At 41.2% G+C, this 19,938-nt stretch overlaps 2 protein-coding genes and 1 long non-coding RNA gene across 3 annotated transcripts; 1 reads left to right on the top strand and 2 right to left on the bottom strand.

The window, feature by feature from the left end:
- Window positions 1-205: 205 nt before the first annotated feature.
- Window positions 206-5,571, bottom strand: ift52 (intraflagellar transport 52 homolog (Chlamydomonas)). The gene is made up of 13 exons (XM_061785361.1): window positions 4,724-5,571; window positions 4,554-4,641; window positions 4,268-4,397; window positions 4,090-4,165; window positions 3,899-3,970; window positions 3,666-3,792; window positions 3,486-3,569; window positions 2,647-2,715; window positions 2,412-2,566; window positions 2,228-2,315; window positions 754-862; window positions 523-668; window positions 206-450 (listed from the first exon to the last, which is right to left on the bottom strand). Exons 1-13 carry the CDS (start codon window positions 4,840-4,842, stop codon window positions 409-411), a joined length of 1,305 nt encoding a protein of 434 aa, XP_061641345.1. The 5' UTR covers window positions 4,843-5,571; the 3' UTR covers window positions 206-408.
- A 1,121-nt stretch (window positions 5,572-6,692) lies between these two features.
- On the top strand, window positions 6,693-7,479 carry LOC133483737 (uncharacterized). The gene is made up of 2 exons (XR_009790186.1): window positions 6,693-6,839; window positions 6,917-7,479. It is a non-coding gene; the product is annotated as an uncharacterized LOC133483737 (long non-coding RNA).
- Window positions 7,480-8,165: 686 nt separating this feature from the next.
- Window positions 8,166-19,735, bottom strand: acot8 (acyl-CoA thioesterase 8). Its single transcript, XM_061785362.1, has 6 exons — window positions 19,441-19,735; window positions 15,539-15,675; window positions 9,861-10,086; window positions 9,377-9,534; window positions 9,089-9,280; window positions 8,166-8,813 (listed from the first exon to the last, which is right to left on the bottom strand). The coding sequence occupies exons 1-6, from the start codon at window positions 19,722-19,724 to the stop codon at window positions 8,695-8,697; spliced, it is 1,116 nt and encodes a 371-aa protein (XP_061641346.1). The 5' UTR covers window positions 19,725-19,735; the 3' UTR covers window positions 8,166-8,694.
- Window positions 19,736-19,938: the final 203 nt, after the last annotated feature.

Here is a 19,938-nt window from a genome sequence, read left to right as displayed (position 1 = left end):
AGAATTGTGAGTGCTGTGCCTGTGTTCTTAATGCAGACTATCTGGTACCAAGTGTAAACACAGACTTGACCACAATCAGTGTTATTACAGTACCCATTTTTCTTCAAAACAATTGGAACAGTGACTATTCCATTATTTCTGCTGTAGACTAAACATTTGTGTTTGACATCAAAAGCTAAATATGAGAAAGGAGTTCAACACAAAATGTTCTTCAGGATTTATGGAATGTACCAATGCCTTAATATATTTACAACATTGTGAGCATTTTAATATATATAAAATATTGAGCTCATCCAAAAACATTATTATCGTGCTTGTTGCAGTTGACAACAAATATGCCAACATCAGGACAGTAATGGTAGTGTTTATCAAAAAGTCTGGAATATTAAAAGTAATATTTAATGCAAGTCAAGATGGGATGAACCGTGCCTCAGTGTTGACATCATGCTCCTGGAAGAAAATAATTTAGATTTAGTTGAATACATTAATGTAGAGTAAATCTATATTTTTAAGAGTTCTCACTTGATTCAGTTTCTTGAACTCTGCAAGTTGGAAGAAAACGTGTTCCAATATGTGTTTTGCATCCCTCTGATCTTTGTCCAACTTGGGAGTCACGCCCAGAATTTCACCACATTTCCTGATGTAAAACTCAAGGTCATCATCTGTACCTGTAAGAACAGCCAGGCAAAAATGTCAAGATTATCCCTTTAAACATAAACCGTCCACTCCTTTTATTTCAAAGACTGAACTTACATTTATTGGTGAGCTGTGCTAGGCGCACTTTCTCTGAAGAGAAAGCTTCATCTAAATCAAACAGGTCCAGCATTGGTGGGGACAAATCACTCAAGATTGGAGGAAAGACCTGGAAAGTAAAACTGTAGTTTAAAACTGTTGACTTGATCAAAATTTTATGACACAATTCAATTAAAAAAAAAAAACTTTCAATTATTAGTTATATAGAATAAGAAAGATTCTTCACTACTATTGAGTCGGGCACTTAATGAACGATGACATGATTAAAGTGCATAATACAACAGTGTAAAAAAATAGCAAACATAGGAAACTACATAAAATCAATTTTAATTCATGAAAAGTCTTCCTAAAAAGTGGCTTGTGGTTACACTTGAACATGATCAGCACCATTGCAGCCTGATATTTCTTTGGTGTTCAGTTGCATAGTTGGAGGCCAAGGGGAGAACCAACAAAACACCAGATTAGAGAGGTAGCGCTACCGCAATACTTTATTCCCACCGACCAACCGATTGATAGACAGACACACACTTTATAAATAATCCCAGGGAAATGCCAGATAAACTGAGCAGTTAGTGAGGTTCAGGATCATAGTTAATCAAATTCAAAGCGCGCAAGTTGTAGTTTCTGTCTGAAGTAATTGTCCTTGTATCACCTAGGGGTGATAAGGTTTAACCAGCAAATTTACTTACTTATTTCACATCTGTGTGTGTGGGAGGAAGGCAGACAGTACATAGGGACACAAACACGTCGTTAGACTGTTGTTGATGTTCCCCATGTGCTAATTTGATATGGTGCTGTGCCCTAAGAGTAGCTATATACATGCACACGTCTGTAAACACAGGTCATTGCTCATAAATTACAAATGGTTTTCATGTAATATGACTTTCTTGTTGTTTAATTTTTTTCTATTGTAATTTAAAAAATATATATTTCTTATAGTATCCCATCTTCATATTTGTTTTTTATTTTTTTCACAATAATTTCACTTTATTTCTATAAACCTTGTGGTGTTGTTTTCCCCCATAATATCACATTTTTGTCATACTTTGTTTTTTTCTCATAATGTTAGGACTATGCGTAATTTTAGGTTTTTCCACATTAAATTTGGACTTTATTCTTGGAATTTTTTTTTATCTTCTAATATTAAAACTTTAGGAATAAAACCTTTTTGATAAATATTTTGGGCCAACTATGCTCCTATATTTTAATGTTGGTCATTATAGTGGTGCTTGGAGAGCCAATCATTTTTTTGGAGTGTTACTTGGTGTAACAAGTTTGAGAACCACTGCAAAAGCATACTGGGAGGTAGGATTTTCCCAATACCTGAAAATAGGGCTATGCTGTCTATTTTTCAAGTGTACAGTACATTGAATCATTATTCATGAAATAAAACTTATGTGAGATTAAGCCATGGCTTTTTATTTGTTTTTATTTATTGTGAAATAATATAGAGGAAGGTAGAACAGATACTTACAGCAGGTTGCAACTGAGGCAGGGGGGTCTCAAACTGTGGTGCGATCAGCTGAAGTGGCTCATCTTTGACATTAAGATGCTTATACACACTGTGGAAAACAGGACATCCTTAAGGAAAACAAAGACAAAAGGAAGTCTGTAACACTGTTAACACTGTAATGCTCCCCAATGAATTACCATTTTACCTGAGGACTTGGGGTAAAGTGTCTGTTGACAGACTGAAAAAAGAAACATCCAGAAGAGAAGTGAAGTCCCTGGGGTTTTCGTCACCCTCTTGGAAGTACTGCGTGAGTTGTTCTGACAAACACCCAATGTGTGGCAACATGGTGTAATCTGTGATCTAGATAGTATAAAGAACAGCTGTTTTAAAGGCACTACTTGCTTGTCAGTGCCCTTTTCCACTGAATTGCACAGCCTCACCTCTGGGTCTTCTGCATCAATCTGATTCAGCTGAATAGTATCAGTCATGAGCCACTGGAGCACAACACCCTGCAGTGACAATGTAGAGGTTTATATATATATATATATATATATATTTTAAAAAATTTAATTGTTTTATGTATATGTATGTTTTGTATATGTATGTTTTGTGCCACACGCTCTAATTTTACTTTGGAATGAATTAAAAATGATTATTATATATTGTCGGTTTCTGTTTTTAGCGCAAGCTTTCCAATGATACCAATCTTTTTTAAATAGGATAAAGGTTAGGTAAGTTCTTAAAGTTCTGGGGCCTCATATCTCTTGTCCCTATAAACCTCCATACATTGGCTTAGATGTGTCCTTTTATAGGGAGAGAAGCGGTTTACGCAGATTGCAGAAACAACCTTGTCTTTAGAATTAATTCTGATTTACCAACATGCACGGCGGTGCAAAGACAACGGACCGCTACACAAGTGTCCTGAATTTGATGGTGACTTTGCGTATATGTTCAACTTGTGCGCAGAGTGACAACATTTCTACGCATTTATTAGTGAATGAGGCCCAATGTTAGAATGCTTGGCAGGTTTCCTCTGGAAATCGCTGTGCTGCCTAAATTCCACTGTAAACTTCAGCTGTACAGATGACGCGTGCTGTGCAGGGAGTGTATGCTTCAATGACTTGCGGGTGTAACGTATAAGATGCCGTAGTTAAAGTAATTACAGCAACCTTGTGGTACTGCCTGTAACCTTTTTCCTCGACCTGAAGGTGAGGTGCTACCAAGAGTAGAGGCCACTCTTTGAGGATACATGGTAAAGTATATAGACAGCCGTACTCACCAGGATTTTACTATTCTCCTCTTTGTCGATGAACTGATCACTGAACATGTGGCAGGAACCAACTACAACCAATTTGCCCGTCTCCTAAATAAGACATGAGACATTGTTTTAATGTCACCCCTCAAGTAAAACATGAGTATTTACTGAATTGAGTACGAAATAGCTATTTAGAATGCTGACTTTTCCTTGATAGAAGGCCACGACGGGCCGGTGGAGGGGGAAGCAGATAGAGCCAGTTGAAAGAACAGCCACAGCTGGCTTTATCACATTCAGGGTGGCACCATATGGGTACACAAATGAGAGAGCCCTGCATGAATACAGAAAGGCTCAGGGTTATATATAAAAAATAATAATAATAAAGAGTAAAATGTAGCATTCAACTGAGAAGAATCATATGAAAATAAACAATTTACTGTGTATTATTTCCAACATTGTCATCTTCACTTGTTCCTGACATTGATTTGCCAGAAGCCCGGCTGATCTCCCTAAACAAGAACAATGCAGATCATTGTGTATCACAAGAGAAGTCATCTATCACTATAACATTCAAATAAATAGGGATGATATAGACAATATACATTTGTATGATCAAACAGCAACTAACCTGTTCAACACGCCATCAGACACAAGAGCTTCCTTAGGATGATAGTACTTGTAGTACCTGGTCCGAAAAACAGCATCTGTCATATGGCAAATAAACAAAAACACACACATACCGGTATTTAACAATAACATCAACTGACAATTCCAACAGTAATGAGGAATATTGTATTCATTTGCACCATTGTTAACCATAATTCCAAACTCTTCCAGGAGAAAGTTGATGTTTGTGTCAAATTTCTTTTCTCCTCCTTCCCCAAGCATGACCAGGACAGTTCCTCCATCATCCAAGTAGTGTTTCAGAACTTCCAGCTAAAAGAAAATGAGACAGCAGTTGTGACATCCTGCCTATGCAGGTCAAGCAGCAAGTATAATTTGGTGCGGGCTACCCTACCATTTCCACTATCCCCCCACAGCAAAACAATGTTTACTGTGTAATCAATTACCAGTTTTCTTTTGACATCTCACCTCTGATGCTGTAAACTTCTCCCTTGGCCCTGCAGTTATCCACAACTTGACACCTTTTAGTTTGTCTGATGACAGCTCTTCCTTCATACTGGAAGAAACATTTCCCACAGAAAACAGATTAACTCAAGCCAGTAGTTCTACACACAACACAAAAAGTCTGACCCCCTTACCTTTGAATTTTCCATTGAGTCCTAATGTGCTTCTGCATGGATTTGTATCCACTGTTTGTGGTAAAGCACTCTCTTTTTGACGCGTTGAAGACAACCGTATTGTGCTGTTCCTTCTCCATGATAATAACAAGGTTCGACCACTAAACATTCGCTCTTGTACGAATCTATTTACCCACAATTGAGTCTCGACAAGCCCGACTCTACCTTAACTGCTTATTATTATTATACAACGCTAGCCTGTATCAAGTTAGCACGTTTGTCCGCCAGCGAAGGGTTGGTTAAATGTTAGCTTTCTTTCGATTGTTTTTGTGAACATTCCACGAGGAGCAAAAGCTACAGTTTAGCAAAAAAAAAAAAAAAAAGGAGCCGTGCTAAATCCAAGTGTAAATCATGATTAGCTGTGTAGGTAATATGTTACCATGCGTTCGCTTCCTATGCTCCTCACCGACGTATCTGCTTAATTCTACCTAAATCATCAACACGGCGACTATACAGTTTCATTTACGCTAACACGCTTTCATCGGTAAGTATATATGTATCCAAAGGAGTTCACTGTTTCTAGTTAACTGTTGGAGAAATCGGTTACCATGTACGCTACCGCTTCTTCTTCGTCTCCTCCCCCGGGTTTCCACAATCCACATCCGTTCAAGTTTCCACTAGAAATAAAACGTAAAACCCACTAACGCAATAATAAAACAAAATAATAATAATTATTAAAAATGGCGATAATCACAATCTCTCTAGAAAATCATATTAAAGTCGTCGTAAAACTATTACATGAGAAGAACAAGAATAGCCAGACACACAACCGTCTCCCACAACTACAACTCTTAATATCGCCAAGTGGACGTCGATGAGCTGCACGATGATGGCGTCATAGCAACCATTAAAAAAGTACAATACTGGCATGAAACGTGAGCAGTGTTACACTATTAAATACATATCATGCACAAACGTCTGTAAAACCGTCGAAGCCATTTTTTTCAAGTATTTGAGCTACTTTTAAGTCCACAAAGAACAAATTCACTGTCTGCCATCGATGTCATACATAGGTTCCAGAATTGGAGGACATTTGTTTTTTTTGTACTCTAACCCCCATTAAGTTCCAAATAATTAATGCAGAAAATACAGAAACATGCGCTTGTTGGTCTGAGAAAAAAATTAACTGTCGCTCAAGTAAAAGTGATTCCTAGATATTATATTGCAAGCACTACCGAAATTGCTATTTTTCTTTTAACCCTTCCTCTTGATGACCAACTTTATAAAATAAGATTTAATTCGGCTTTTGTTGATACATCTTGTAATTAACATATTTAGTTCTAGCATGGAAAACGTGACCCTATTGTCAAGACATAATAATCTTTCACAGTTAAAAAATAATTTTAAATGTTCTGTATTGATAGCTCACGGTTTGCCATTGACAAAAAAATAGTAAACCTCGTGAAAATCGGTTACGAAAAGAGCAAGTTACGACTTAACTTCAATGTCCCTGCATTGCCTTTGATTGGAACGTCGCCTCTGCCAACATGGCCGCCATGTAGGCACGTCATTTAGTCAGGCCGCTATAGCGTGCTGGCGTGTCTAGTCGTCACTTCATGTCTGTGGAGCAAACTTCAGCATTGATTTGCAACCCTGTTACTTGCAGGCCTATTACGTTAATTAAAGTAATACTAAAATTAAGTATTGGAGCATTGAAATAAAATGTAAGTTTGTTCAATCAGAAAATATTTATATATTTCAGATGTAACAGCAAAAATGTGATATAACACATTTAAAAAATCTCATAACATGTTTATGGTTGATTGTTGAACTGGGCAAACTAAATCATTTGATGGTCTATTACCCGTTTTTTTACAACAACAAAAAATAAAATAAAATTAATTGTCTCTTTTTTTTCCCCCAAAAATGTCAGTGCCTATATTGCCCTTCAATTCTGGAATGACCCATGTACAGTATTGGTTAAGGGTAGGGTTCTCTTCTCCGCCCCCTCTTGATGACTTGCTCTGCATCCAGCTGGGTCAATTAGCGAGTATCCTTAACAGTTTAAGAGCCATCTGGAGCCTATGTCGCACTCACTCACTGCTTACCAACATGGAAAAAGTGGTTCTTCTTAAAGGTAAGGTTAGAATCTTTGTTCAATAGTGGAGCTCAGTAGTCTAATTAGATATGTAACTTTTTTAAATTTTCTTTTAGATATGAGCAGTTTTGACTGTTTGTCACCATCGGAACTTGATAGGAAGTTCTTTGGGGAGCAGAGTTTTCCATCTACTTTGTCGCTGGACCAACTGTCAAGATCAAGAGTTTCGTCTGATTGTTTCGTTGACGGATCTGATGTCAAACCATTGATCCAGCCTTCTCTCAGCATGTCAACTGCTCCAAGATCTTTGTCTCAGGTCAATGACTTGAACACCCAAGAGACTGAAAATTGTCACCCATTATTGCCATTACAGGTCAACTCGTCCACTCCCTACATCCCCATGCAAAAGAAAGCTCATTTGGAACAGTCATACAGTGACCTCGCAGTCTCTCGAATGTCTTTGGATGTGTCTGTGATTAAACCGGACGGCAACAGCCCAAAACCCTTCATGGAGTTGAGCACCCTAGAGCTGTGGAGCCCAAAACTGCAATCTGGGCCACATTCGAGGTCTGAAGTTTCTCCCTGACCCGATCAACTCTTCATATATATATACTTACAATTGGGGGGGGGGGGAAATGTTTTTAAACAAGTGGTAATAAATCTATTTGCTCAACTTAAACTGTGAAACGTCTTAAAATATGACACACTGGCCCTTTTTGAGGTCCTAACACTGCCGCCTCACATTTGTGTAGTCATGGTAGTGTCTGTTTTCGTCACTCAGCAAATCTGAACTGATTGGTAAGTGCATATTCGTGTTCAGCACTATGGATTTTCAAAAGATTTTAAGTGTCAAAACTTCTCATAAAACAAGAAGTTGACATTACCTGTACATGGTATAATCCAAAACAGGTGGGACTGTGATAGGGTCAAAATAATTGGTACTTCAAAATCTTAATTTTAAGCATGAATTCTTATAAGATATTGCATGTCATCTCTTTATTTTATAGATTTAATAAGTGATCACTCTGCGGGTAATATAAATGGTTATCTGTGACAGTTCTCTTAAATCAGATTACTGATTTTGAACTATGGATGAAGATATTAACTTTATACATTAAGGAAACAAAATCATAGATGAGGCCTCAGTTTAGCTCTGCAAGTTTGAACGTAAACGTGTTTTGTGTACTTTTGTTTTTGTATTTTTTTTTTTGCTCAGTAACATTCAGAATTTCACTACATTAACACAATGGCATCATCAGGACCTTTTGTGCAGAACCATTAAAATGACTGTCATTTTAAATGTTTCTCTTTTTATTTTATTTTTTTAAATTTCCTAGCACAACCTATTAGAAGGAAAACTCACCATGCATGATTGTCTTTTAATCAACCAAATACCTACACTTGCCCAGGAACCTTTGAACCTACTTATTTGATCTACACCATTTCATTTCTGCCATTCTGAATTTATAGTTACCTTACAAGAGCCAAACATCCCCTTAATCAGGAGTATTGCATTACAAATCCTGTTGTTTGCATTGTGTAGTGTTAAATTGTGGTTGACAAGAAAAATGGTATTCACAGTATTCACAAGTCTGTTCAAAGGTGGTATAAAGATAAATGCAATGCCATTACCATTGACAAATCTTAGAATCTGGGAGCCATTGATGAAATATTTTACAGCAGTTACAGTGTTTGTCTAAAACTTGTTTCTATAACTGAAAACTTCCCAAGCTAATGCTTTTATGTTATACTAAACGTGACAAAATAAATACTTTGCAAAAATATTTGTCTGGAATTAAAGTAGGTGCACAAAATGTTGGAAACAAATGGGGAAAAACAATCAAACTGCTTTGATGTAAATCAACAAATACCTAAAACCATGTGAGAAAGGTGCCTATAGTTTGCTGGGCTCAGGAACTACTTTGACTCTCAGGACCCCTTCCTGTGCACACGAGGCAGCCAGCACACCATCTCTTCTCCACAGTCTGCCTTGAACCAGTCCCCTACTGCCCCCTGTGAGACCAAAAGTCCAAAACATTGGTATCGTGTCCTTGAAACTAAAGAGGAAAATCACAACTCCATTACATAAAGCATTTGAGATAGCATTTGTGGCAACATTTATGACTAAAATAGGATGCAGTTGTGGAATCTCCTGTACGTGTGGTGATTCGTTAATTGGAAAGCAGTAACACAAAGTCTCATTGTTCACCAGAATTATTATTAATGCATGCATACATTTAGTGTTCCCACCAGAGTCACAAATAATGGTAAGCGATGAAAATGCTGACCTGCCCATGGGCTCTCACACTCGTACAACATCCATTCATCACTGCGGAAAGTGTTGTGGAACCACATGGCGTGGTCCAGGGAGGCTGAGAACTTGACCCTGTAGGTGGGGTAGGGCAGCATTGCAGTAGCCAGAAAGGCAAAATCTGATACATAGGCAGCCACGCAGCAATGCAACTTCATGTTGCCTTCACCTGTGTACAAACAAAAACGCAAATAAAGTGTTCCCTTTAAATTCACTGAACACTGAAACTCCTTCGATCATCATCAAACGGATTAGACAACTTTACCAATGTATCCTTTAGCTCGCACCCAAAACAGTTTCTTTGGCTCTGCTCCAGCAAGCCTGTGAAACTGTGGAGGGTTGACTGGCTTGATCTCAATTGGGACTTCAATTGCCAGCAGTTTGTTAAGAGCTTGTTTTAAAGTTTCAGCCAGGCCAGGTTTACTGCAAAAGTAAATTGGCCAAATCAAACAATAAACCAAACCTGTTTTCATGTATACATGTACTTCAATCATTCTACTTAAAATATTGCCTTAACATTCATGTCTATTTTGAGTGTACAGTATACATATTTCCAAAAAGAAATGTTGTTTAATGGAAACTGATGCTTGCAAAAGAGTTTGTAAAAGTACAATAACAGTCACCTCCACCTTTTCCATTGTACTTGCCTTGTAGCTTTTTATTCGCCACATATGTTTTGGACATATTTTGCACAAGACCTTCATGAAATCCCTTTTTTAAATGTAGAATTTAATAATTACATTTTCTACCTGAGATAAAGGTGGATAAGTGCCTCTGCAGTAAGGAGCTCTTCAGGCTTAGGGACCACTGGCATGGTGAACTGGTGTTGCAACCTGCTTGGCTGTAACATTTGGAAGGACGCTTGGCAGATCAGTATAGGCTGTCCGTGCTGGAGGGCTTTCACGGAGCGCACTGTAAAACTGCGACCATCTCTTGTGCGGTCTACCTGGTACAACACTGGAACCTTAGGATCTCCTTAAATAAAACACAGGATCATGTCAACTGGGAACAAACTAAGTGACTGAATTGAATACAGCCCAAAAATACAGTCATGGTTTCATCCACAGCTTACCAAATGTTATGCTAAACAGGAAAGGCTTAATGTCCAACCTTTTAATGGCGTGACCAATTTGCAATTAAACTCAAAGAACTAAATATACAGCTTGTTTGCCATTATTTTTGTTAACTCAAACATTAGTCAATTCTGAAATATTGACTTTGTGGTCGTGTCATCGGACTTGCGGCCGCATGTCTTGGACACTCGGGTGAAGAGAGGGGCGGAGCTGTCAACTGATCACCACCTGGTGGTGAGTTGGCTCCGGTGGTGGGGGAAGATGCCGGTCCGACGTGGCAGGCCAAACGTATTGTGAGGGTCTGCTGGGAACGTCTGGCAGAATCCCCTGTCAGAAGGAGTTTCAACTCCCAACTCCGACAGAACTTTGCTCATGTTCCGGGGGAGGCGGGGGACATCGAGTCCGAGTGGACCATGTTCCGCGCCTCCATTGCTGAGGCGGCCGACCGGAGCTGTGGCCGTAAGATGGTCGGTGCCTGTCGTGGCGGCAATCCCCGAACCCGTTGGTGGACACCAACGCTGAGGGATGCCGTCAAGCTGAAGAAGGAGTCCTATCGGGCCTTTTTGGCCTGTGGGACTCCTGAGGCAGCTGATGGGTACCGGCTGGCCAAGCGGAATGCAGCTCTGGTGGTCGCTGAAGCAAAAACCCGGGCATGGGAGGAGTTCGGTGAGGCCATGGAGAAAGACTTCCGGACGGCTTCGAGGAAATTCTGGTCCACCATCCGACGTCTCAGGAGAGGAAAGCAGTGCACCACCAACACTGTGTATAGTGGGGATGGGGCGCTGCTGACCTCGACTCGGGACGTTGTGAGTCGGTGGGGAGAATACTTCGAAGACCTCCTCAATTCCACCGACACGCCTTCCCATGGGGAAGCAGAGTGTGGGTTCTCTGAGGCGGGCTCTCCTATCTCTGGGTTTGAGGTCACCGAGGTAGTTAAAAAGCTCCTCGGTGGCAGGGCCCCGGGGGTGGATGAGATTCGCCCGGAGTTCCTAAAGGCTCTGGATGTTGTGGGGCTGTCCTGGTTGAGACGCCTCTGCAACATCGCGTGGACATCGGAGACAGTGCCTCTGGATTGGCAGACTGGGGTGGTGGTCCCCCTTTTTAAGAAGGGGGACCGGAGGGTGTGTTCCAACTACAGGGGGATCACACTGCTCAGCCTCCCTGGTAAGGTCTATTCAGGGGTGCTGGAGAGGATGGTCCGTCGGGAAGTCGAATCTCAGATTCAGGAGGAGCAGTGTGGTTTTCGTCCTGGCCGTGGAACAGCTCTACACCCTCGGCAGGGTCCTCGAGGGTGCGTGGGAGTTCGCCCAACCAGTCTACATGTGTTTTGTGGACTTGGAGAAGGCGTTCGACCGTGTCCCTCGGGGAGTCCTGTGGAGAGTACTTCGGGAGTATGGGGTACCGAACCCCCTGATACGGGCTGTTCGGTCCCTGTACGACCGGAGTCAGAGTTCTGTCCGCATATCCGGCAGTAAGTCGGACTCGTTCCCGGTGAGGGTTGGACTCCGCCAAGGCTGCCCTTTGTCGCCGATTCTGTTCATAACTTTTATGGACAGAATTTCTAGGCGCAGCCGAGGCGTAGAGGGGGTCCGCTTTGGTGGCCTCAGTATTGCATCTCTGCTTTTTGCAGCTGATGTGGTTCTGTTGGCTTCATCAAGCCGTGACCTCCAACTCTCATTGGAGCAGTTCGCAGCCGAGTGTGAAGCGGCTGGGATGAGAATCAGCACCTCCAAATCTGAGACCATGGTCCTCAGTCGGAAAAGGGTGGAATGCCATTTCCAGGTCGGGGATGAGATCCTGCCCCAAGTGGAGGAATTCAAGTATCTTGGGGTCTTGTTCACGAGTGAGGGAAGAATGGAACGGGAGATCGACAGGCGGATCGGTGCAGCGTCTGCAGTGATGCGGACTTTGTATCGGTCCGTTGTGGTAAAGAAAGAGCTAAGCCGAAAGGCGAAGCTCTCAATTTACCGGTCGATCTTCGTTCCTACCCTCACCTATGGTCATGAGCTGTGGGTCGTGACTGAAAGAACAAGATCCCGGATACAAGCGGCCGAAATGAGTTTCCTCCGCAGGGTGTCCGGGCTCTCCCTTAGAGATAGGGTGAGAAGCTCGGTCATCCGGGAGGATCTCAGAGTAGAGCCGCTGCTCCTCCGCATTGAGAGGAGCCAGATGAGGTGGCTGGGGCATCTGATTCGGATGCCTCCCGGACGCCTCCCTGGTGAGGTGTTCCGGGCATGTCCCACCGGGAGGAGACCCCGGGGACGACCCAGGACACGCTGGAGAGACTACATCCTTCGGCTGGCCTGGGAACGCCTCGGGATCCCCCCGGAAGAGCTGGATGAAGTGGCTGGGGAGAGGGAAGTCTGGGCGTCCCTGCTGAAGCTACTGCCCCCGCGACCCGACCCGGATAAGCGGTAGAGAATGGATGGATGGATGGAAATATTGAGCCAAAAGAAGATCAAAGTCAAACTAATACGGATAGGCATCGATGCCATGGCATTGCCGCAAAGTCATAGCACTTATTAAGTATGATGTCATCCCTATCATCCTCATTTGACCGTTATAACTAGTGATGGGTAGATGAGGCCTCGTGAAGTGTTACGGCACATTGGGCAAACTGTATTGTATTGATATTGGGCGGCAAATCTTTTTTCACATACTGTATGTTTATTAAAAAGAAATTCTAGTGTTTTGGCATTCAGGTGATTCCTTTTTTTTTTTTTTAAGTAAATTCTTGAGCTTTGGAGAACTCTCCCACACGAAGCACTGATGGGGCTTGTGTGCCTAAAAACTGGAGAGACTGCCAAAAGAGGTTTCTATATATATTTACATAAAATATTAATTCAATTTATAAACTAAAAATTTTTTACACAAACCTTCCAAAACATGATGGCTCATAATGCGATTGAGCTCTACTTGGTCCAACGCAGGTTTCCTGGAAACTTGAGGTTAAAATAAAAAATAGCCTAATTTTGAAAAATATTTATCATTAATAAAGTGGCCACAAGGAAGATGTAAAATCTCTAGACACTTGTGTTTATTCTAATTGTATTTGTGACTTCTTTTCCATGCCTCGATTGCATTGTGCGGGGATGTGCTTGAATTTACTTTTGACGGTCAGTTGCACAAATGCAACAAACCTTCAGAAATAAAACAAATCATTAAAACTATACACATAACCTTTGGATCACCTTTTACTAAAAAAACAGATATATTCAAAAGAGCTAAATCCAGCCAGTATAGTTGATTTACACTGAAATCAGACATGCAAACACCAAAGGCATGAAAAAGGTGCCAAAAAAAAAACATTGTAGGGGGGTCTGGGGAGATCCCCCAGGACTCCGCAGATAATGTTTTTGATTTTAACATAAATTAAGCAATCTAGAAGACTCTGAAGAGTATAATAAGGCAAAATCCAAAACAATTATTTTCTTTTCACCGCTCAAGTACAAGTACAGTGATGTACAAATTTAAATTTGCCTCATTTCTTTGCTTTTTTTGTTTTGGCCCCCAACTTGAGCCAGGCCCATCTCCACCTGCACCTGATGCCTGCTTCAAACTGTGCCACATGAATAGCATCCTCCTCTTTAAGCACTCTCATTCTGGAAAAGAATTGACTAAAATCATTGTCTGTTTCACTTCCTTTTTCACTATTACCAACTTCAAAGGCTAATCTCAAATGCATCCTCCAGGAAAATATTAAGTACAATATTTTTCTGTTTTTATTGGCCATTTCTGAATTTGAAGTTAGTTCATTCTGTGTTGTGACATAATCCCTAACATCGCTCCGTCGCTTAATACATTTCACATTAACATCCGTAAACTACTTAGATAATTGTAGGTGCGTTTCCTAATGAATACAAGATGTACTAGCGGATCAGCTCTTGTCGCCAATGTTATGTGTGCTTGGGGGTTCCGCTGGGACCACAACCAGGGCCAAGACCCGCAGCGCCTCAACGCGAAAATACAAAAGACCAGTGCAACAAATACAACACTGGATGATCTGACGAGCAAAAAATGTTGCTTAAACGTAAGAGTAGTAATAGAGGATGTCCGCTCCAGAGGTGGGTAGAGTAGCCAAATATTGTACTCAAGTAAGAGTACTGTTACTCCACAATAGTGTGACTCAAGTAAAAAGTAGTCCTCCAAAAAAATACTTGAGTATGAGGTAAACGTACACAGTGAAATAATTACTCTACTACAATACATGAAAGCTGTTGCTTTTGTTCGTCTAAATTTAAAAATGAGTAGCGCGCCGTTGACTTCATGGTAACGACGACCTTCCCAAAATGGTGGCCATTTAGGCACGACGATCAGCCGGGCTGGTTTATCTAGTGTTAATAGCTATGCCCGGGAAGCCCAATAAGAGGTCATGTGACTTTCTTTTGTCGTTTGTAAGAGGTCATGTGACTTTCTTTTGTCATTTGATTGGTGAACTAGACTTAAACGTCACTAGCGCTAGATTGGTGTAAACAGCGCCCTTTTTTTCCCAATACGACACTTGTTCATAAAATTAAAATTTGCTGGTGTCGCCTCTTTTAAAATGGTATTACAGCTAGTTTCTGTTAACTTTGTTTCATTTAGTAGTAAAAAGTCGAGATCATAGGTTGTAATGATATTAATCAGCACTGATTTATTAAACAGTCATCTAATATTGAATAGAGCGAGTCTCGCAGAGATAACTGGAGACAATGGTTTGATAGGTTCACATTGTATCCTCACTAAGCTTGTAGCTCTACTTTCTTTGTGCCATATTTCTTTGACCAACTTTCTGTCACTTGTAATTACGGGGATGAAAGACGCCTGATCTCCATCCATAGGGGTCTGACTTATTCTGAAGAAGAGTGTTGTTTGTATCTGATTTGCAGCTGCAACCCCGCACATATCAGTCAGATCTGGAAATAAGATTCTACATGGGTGGAGGAGGGGCTCTTCGCATCTTAGTGCACATTGGTTTCAGGCGAGGGGGGATAGGAGGAAGATCTTGACGTGGTGTGTGTTGGATTCCAACATTGACAAGGGCCTTCATCCTGTCCGTCACATCTAATAGAGCATTCTAAAGTAAAAGTACTCTTTCTTCAGTACAATATTTGGCTACTCTTCCCACCTCTGGTGGCAGACACGAGCGGCTGTATTGGTCACGTGACTTTCTTAAGGGGTTTCATCCTAAGAGCTCGTTACATCAGTCGACTCGTTGTTGTTGCCGGATCTATCACTACTTAGAACCATATCTACGGGGTAAATGGGAGCTACTATGATTTGCTTTTATGTCTTGTCATTCACATGCTTTTGTCGGAGAACCAAAACGTCAGTTACAATATACTTTTGCACATTAATATCAGGCTACATCTTACCTGCTCTTACAAAGTAGCAGTGTAGAGAGTGAGCATAAAGATCATCACTGACTGATTTGGCAGCAGCAACAAGAGCTTGACCAATGATTTGTCCCCCAAATAAGCGCTGAGTGCGGGGTACCCAGTGATGTGTCCCCCTGAGGAGAAAAATGGATCATGAATTAAATACTGTAAAGCCATTTCACATGCTGTATGGGAAGTTGTTTGAGCATTTATTCAACATCCTAAAAGTGCACTGAATGGAATCTATGGGTACATTCAGAAATTCAGTCCAAGCAGGCTCTATACACTCCAGAACGTTCGGGAACTCAGAGCATTGTTGGAGTGTGCCGTTCGATTATTCAGACTGCAAAACTGTGGGAGTGCCGAAGCGCACTGCCACCGCTGTCAGGCAGGAAGAGATGTTTACAGGCAGAACTGACACATTCAATATGGCGCACGCACTGATGTATCCCTGCTAAAGCCCAACACACTTTAATTCATAGAAAATGGAGCGCGCTCTGCCTCTCTAAAGATTGCACTCTCAGGGTGCAGTGAGAGCGTCAGATTGAATTTTTGAACACATCCTATGCATGCAGCACTTCCGCATTCAGCGTAAAGCAGCATGTTAACTTCCAGTCGGCACGTAAATACATAGGGCTCTATATTCATAGACTCCTCAATGTGCACCGCAGCACATGATGGTGCGAATATTCGTAGAGTCCTCAAAGTGCACCGCAGCACATGATGGTGCAAATCTTGATATTCATGCTAGGACAAGGCTCGATGTGCGTGTTTGCCTTTTTGGCAGACCGGTCAGCGCTAAGATGGGTGCTGTCGTCGCAGCGAGGGTGTGTCCTTTGGCTTCCATCCACAGCATATAACGTTTTGGTGACTGAGGGCTCTATTTTTAGTAATGCATCTTAATTTTCATGCAAGCACAAGACTTGCTGCACGTTGGCAGACCCGTCTGTGCCAAGCTCGGCAGTACGTCAGCGCAGCGAGGATGTACCCTTGGAGATGCGCTTGGCGGTGTACATGCAGACAAACAGACACGCAAGGTCCTCGGACATGTGTGGTGGATGACAGATTTATTCCAACAGTGGGCATCCAAACCTCTTAACCATTGTGTTATCAATTAATTGAATGCATTTTTATGAACATCTTCATCAATATTGATCAGCGGACACATTTATGTATCCAGTGATTTTTCACCAGCTCATTCTGTACTTAATTAATGTTCAATGATCTAGTTTCGCGGAGACCTCTTCCGCTTATACGATGTCACCATATGCAAGACCATTTGTGCCGCTTTTAAAAGAAATGAAAGAACCCGCTTTGATTCGAGATGATGTGATGACACCCACTTAAATATGTGAACACAAGACATCGAACCCTATGAATCAATGTAGAAAGCAGTTCATTGAACGCATCATCATTATTAGCCAATTTTTACTATTTTACTTACTACTGTAAGAGATGTAGCCATTGAACATGTTGACAAAGGCTGCAGACTTTTGAAAAGTAGTACAAATCTTGAATCAAAACAGGTTGCTTTGATATAATTATGTTGTTATTTATGCTGCTACCTGGTATTTTTTCCTAACCAACTGGAAACTTGATTTTCTGTATATTGCCCTTTAACGCATTAATGACTGCTTATCTCTCTGTGCCAAATGTTTAATATTGGTTTAAGCGCAATTTTTGTGAACAGAGTCTGAGTCTGCTTTATTTATTTGTTTTTTTTAATCAAAGATATTTTATTTATAGTTCTACATTACAATGTCAATGTTCATTATTCTTATAATTAAAAGTGAATTGTCCTTAAAAAGGATGTACTTGTATTATTATGCTTTAATATCATAATATCAGTGGCATAAAAAACATCAACCACACTAGCGTTTGTCATTGGGGGGGAATATATATCGATCGCCTAAACACATACAGTATTATATCATATTGAGCGACTGCAAGAGCATTGGATAACACAAAAATATTGTACAACCCCTATTCCAATGAAGTTGGGACGTTGTGTTAAACATAAATAAAAACAGAATACAATGATTTGCAAATCATGTTCAACCTATATTTAATTGGATACACTACAAAGACAAGATATTTAATGTGCAAACTGATAAACTTGATTGTTTTTAGCAAATAATCATGAACTTAGAATTTTATGGCTGCAACACGTTCCAAAAAAGCTGGGACAGGGTCATGTTTCCCACTGTGTTACATCACCTTTTCTTTTAACAACATTCAATAAACGTTTGGGGACTGAGGACACTAATTGTTGAAGCTTTGTAGGTGGAATTCTTTCCCATTCCTGCTTGATGTACAGCTTCAGCTGTTCAACAGTCCGGGGTCTTCGTTGTCGTATTTTACGCTTCATAATGCGCCACACATTTTGAATGGGAGACAGGTCTGGACTGCAGGCATGCCAGTCTTGTACCCCGCACTCTTTTGCTACGAAGCCACGCTGTTGTAACACGTGCAGAATGTGGTTTGGCATTGTCTTGCTGAAATAAGCAGGGGCGTCCACAAAAAAGACGTTGCTTGGATGGCAGCATATGTTTCTCCAAAATCTGTATGTACCTTTCAGCATTAATGGTGCCTTCACAGATGTGTAAGTTACCCATGCCATTGGCACTAACACAGCCCCATACCATCACAGATGCTGGCTTTTGAACTTTGCGTCCATAACAGTCCAGATGGTTTCTTTTCCTCTTTGGCCCGGAGGACACGAGGTCCACAATTTCCAAAAACAATTTGAAATGTGGACTTGTGGAACCACAGAACACTTTTCCACTTTGCATCAATCCATCTTAGATGAGCTCGGGCCCAGAGAAAGCGCCGGCGTTTCTAGGTGCTGTTGATAAATGGCTTGTGCTTTGCGTAGTAGAGTTTCAAATTGCACTTACAGATGTAGCGCTGAACTGTGTTTACTGACAGTGGTTTTCTGCAGTGTTCCTGAGCCCATCTGGTGATATCCTTCACACATTGATCTCGGTTTTTGATGCAGTGCCGCCTGAGGGATCGAAGGTCACGGGCATTCAATAGCCTTGCCGCTTACATGGAGTGATTTCTCCAGATTCTCTGAACCTTTTGATGACATTATGGACCGTAGATGATGAAATCCCTAAATTCCTTGCAATTGTACGTTGAGGAACATTGTCCCTAAACTGCTCGACTATTTTCTCACGCATTTGTTCACAAAGAGGTGAACCTCACCCCATCTTTTCTTGTGAATGACTGAGCAATTCAGGGAAGCTCCTTTTATACCCTATCATGGCACCCACCTGTTCCCAATTTGCCTGTTCACCTGTGGGATGTTCCAAACAGGTGTTTGATGAGCATTCCTCAACTTTCTCAGTCTTTTTTGCCACCTGTCCCAGCTTTTTTGGAACGTGTTGCAGCCATAACATTCTAAGTTCATGATTATTTGCTAAAAACAATAAAGTTTACCAGTTTGAACATGAAATATCTTTGTAGTGTATTCAATTAAAGATAGGTTGAACATGATTTGCAAATCATTGTATTCTGTTTTTATTTATGTTTAACACAACGTCCCAACTTCATTGGAATTGGGGTTGTAAAATGCTTAATCCTTATCTGATTCTTACAAACTATGGCTCATTTTATTCATTTCAAAGCTGTGTCCAATAATATCCTCTATTACAATGGTGGTTTGAAATTTTTAGTCACATACCTCCATATCGAGTCTGCTGTTAATATCAGCCTTGCCATAATTACAACACTATGTATTTGACCATTTGTGATATTTTAAATAAATCTAAATCCGCGCACCTATTAAAACGAGATTACTTAAACTGGAGCCAACGACACATTAACATGCTTGTATTTACACTTTCATAAAAAATTACTTTGACATATGACGTATTACTAGCCCACAGCCAAGCTACCTGTACAGGTCTTCATCGAGCTTCTCCACGTTTAAAACGCTGGTAACAAGGACGCTTCGAAGGTCTGGGTTGTATTCAAGTGCAGGACTCTCGGACTTGGAGTTTTTATCTTCTGATGACTGCTTTGAATTGGATGTTGCTGGAGAATCAGTGGCAGAAGGACGATCAACTTTTTCTTCCGCCATGTTACCGGACGCAACTTCCGCTTGTGTTGCGCAGCTCCAGGACAACATTGGCTGCGTTCGAATAGGCTCGTCCTGAATCCTAGCAAGGCCACTTTGCATCCATCAATCAATCTGGGCGAGCGCTGGGGGAAACCCGGAACTGGTCGCCAGCCAATCGCAGGGCACACATGGACAAACAAACATTCGCATTCCCATTCCCATTCCCACCTACGGGCAATTTAGAGTCTTCAATTAACCTACCATGCATGTTTTTCGGATGTGGGAGGAAACAGAGAGAAACCCACGCAGAGAAATGCAAACTCCACACAGACGA

This window comes from Phyllopteryx taeniolatus, chromosome 9 (assembly GCF_024500385.1).
Source record: "Phyllopteryx taeniolatus isolate TA_2022b chromosome 9, UOR_Ptae_1.2, whole genome shotgun sequence".
Lineage (NCBI taxonomy): Eukaryota > Metazoa > Chordata > Actinopteri > Syngnathiformes > Syngnathidae > Phyllopteryx > Phyllopteryx taeniolatus.
This window is presented reverse-complemented; position numbering and strand designations above follow the sequence as displayed.